Source organism: Podarcis bocagei (assembly GCF_964188305.1).
Source record: "Podarcis bocagei genome assembly, chromosome: 13".
NCBI classification, from domain to species: Eukaryota; Metazoa; Chordata; class Lepidosauria; order Squamata; family Lacertidae; genus Podarcis; species Podarcis bocagei.
Window position 1 is genome coordinate 31,553,663 of NC_138138.1, and position 1,963 is coordinate 31,555,625.

The 1,963-nt window shown below is 36.2% G+C and overlaps 1 protein-coding gene across 1 annotated transcript; it reads right to left on the reverse strand.

Moving 5' to 3' along the window:
* Window positions 1–408: 408 nt before the first annotated feature.
* On the reverse strand, window positions 409–1,347 carry LOC308571701 (olfactory receptor 5BS1-like; the record flags this gene model as incomplete). The annotated part of the gene is made up of 1 exon (XM_081167343.1): window positions 409–1,347. The coding sequence occupies one exon, from the start codon at window positions 1,345–1,347 to the stop codon at window positions 409–411; it is 939 nt and encodes a 312-aa protein (XP_081023469.1).
* Window positions 1,348–1,963: the final 616 nt, after the last annotated feature.

Consider the following 1,963-nt stretch of genomic DNA (forward strand, 5'->3'; position numbering starts at 1 on the left):
TCCTGCACAAATGGGCCTATTCAAAAGTAAATTCAATTGAGTTCAATGGGCCTTATTCACTAGTAAATGTGTTCATGATTGCAACATGAAGTTCTTAATATATGGGCACATTAATATGGAAACAGGTGGTCCTTCAAATATTATGATTGATCGGGAAATGTTCAGATTTTATACACATATTATTGGGTGTTTATTCTCTTTTATGAGAAACAGACAGACAGAAATCTTATTGCAAATTAGAGAGATGAAAATTGATTCAGAATTAATCAGCATGGCTTTATTATAGTTTAAATGACCACAGAAAAGTAATTCCTATAAATACAACTAATTCTATACCCACATGGCAAATTTTTGAATTGTCTGCTATATGCGACTCTTTTTAAATAATAATAATAATAATAATAATAATTATATAGCAGGAGGTATCACTTTTTTGTACCCCATCAGTTTCTTGATGGCTTCTTTCACTTCTTTGGTTTTCAGACTGTAAATAATGGGGTTCAGCATGGGGGTTGAAATGCTATATTGGGTGGAAAAGAGTTCATCCAGTAGTACAGACGAGGCTGAATTCGGCCTTAAATACCTAAAGCAGGCAGTGCCATAAAATAAAATGACAACAATGAGATGGGAACTGCAGGTGGAGAATGTTTTTCTTTTAGCTTCTGCTGAATTAAGCTTCAGAACCATAGAGACTATGTAGGTATATGACACCAGCATGACACAGATTGATGAAAGCACTACTGCACTACTTGTAATTAAGAATGTTATCGCATTCACAAAGGTTTCTGTGCAAGATAAGGCCAAGAGAGATGGGAGTTCACAGCTGAAATGCCTGATAGTGTTTGGACCACAGAACACCAGCTTCAGAACAGGAAATGTATTAATAAATGCATGTACAAAACCTATTGCCCATGCACCTCCCACCAGCAGCTTACAGAACGGTATATTCATAGTTTCAACATAATGAAGTGGCTTGCATATGGCAGCATATCGGTCATAAGCCATTGCTGTAAGAAGGAAGATTTCAGTGCATCCTGTCTGGATGATGAAAAACATTTGCATGATGCAGGTACTGTAAGAAATTCTTTGGCTATGGAAGAAATTCAGGAGAACCTTAGGCACCGTGACTGAAGAGTAGCAAATATCCAGAAAAGACAGTTGACTTAGGAAGAGGTACATAGGGCTCTGTAGATTACTGTCTTTCTTTATTACCATCATGATGATCATGTTCCCTACCAAAGTTATTGCATACATGAGTAAAAACACCAGGAAGAGGCAAATACGGACTGGAAAACTGTAAGAAAATCCCACAAGAAGAAAATATGTCACAGTAGTTTGATTTTCCATTTCCTTTCCAACAAAAATGTAATCTGTGAAAAACAAACAAACATCTGATTGCAGCAAAGTTGTTCTGTTGTTCCTGAATAGTAGACTAAAGCATCTGAAATATTGTTGAGATGGGAACCATAATTCTAAAAACTTATATCAATTAAGAGCTGGATTCAGTCTATGTTGAGCAGCTTTAACCTCCACTGAGAAGTCAATGTCCATGCTCAATTTTTCTGCATCATTGAAACCAACCAACCAATCAATAAATCTTTATTGCAGTCATAGACCAGACAGCAAGATTAACCAACAGCCATTGTAGCCCAAATCAGTTCATGTTTCCTTGAAATGAAGTCCAGCTGGTCTCAGTGGGACATAATTCCATGCAAGCTATGCATGACATTTCAGCCCTTTACTTGCCTGTAATCAATGTTAGAAAGCTTATTAAAATGAGGTGTTCTTATATAATAAATAACACATTTTAAATAAATAGCATCAAAATTTCCTCAATATGCTGAGAGCATCATTTCATATTCAAACCCATAATATGGATCTTGGGTTAAATCCTAACTGGTCTAATAACAAAAGCAGCTGCCATCATCGAGATCACACAGTTGGGAAGTTGCTATCTTTCAAC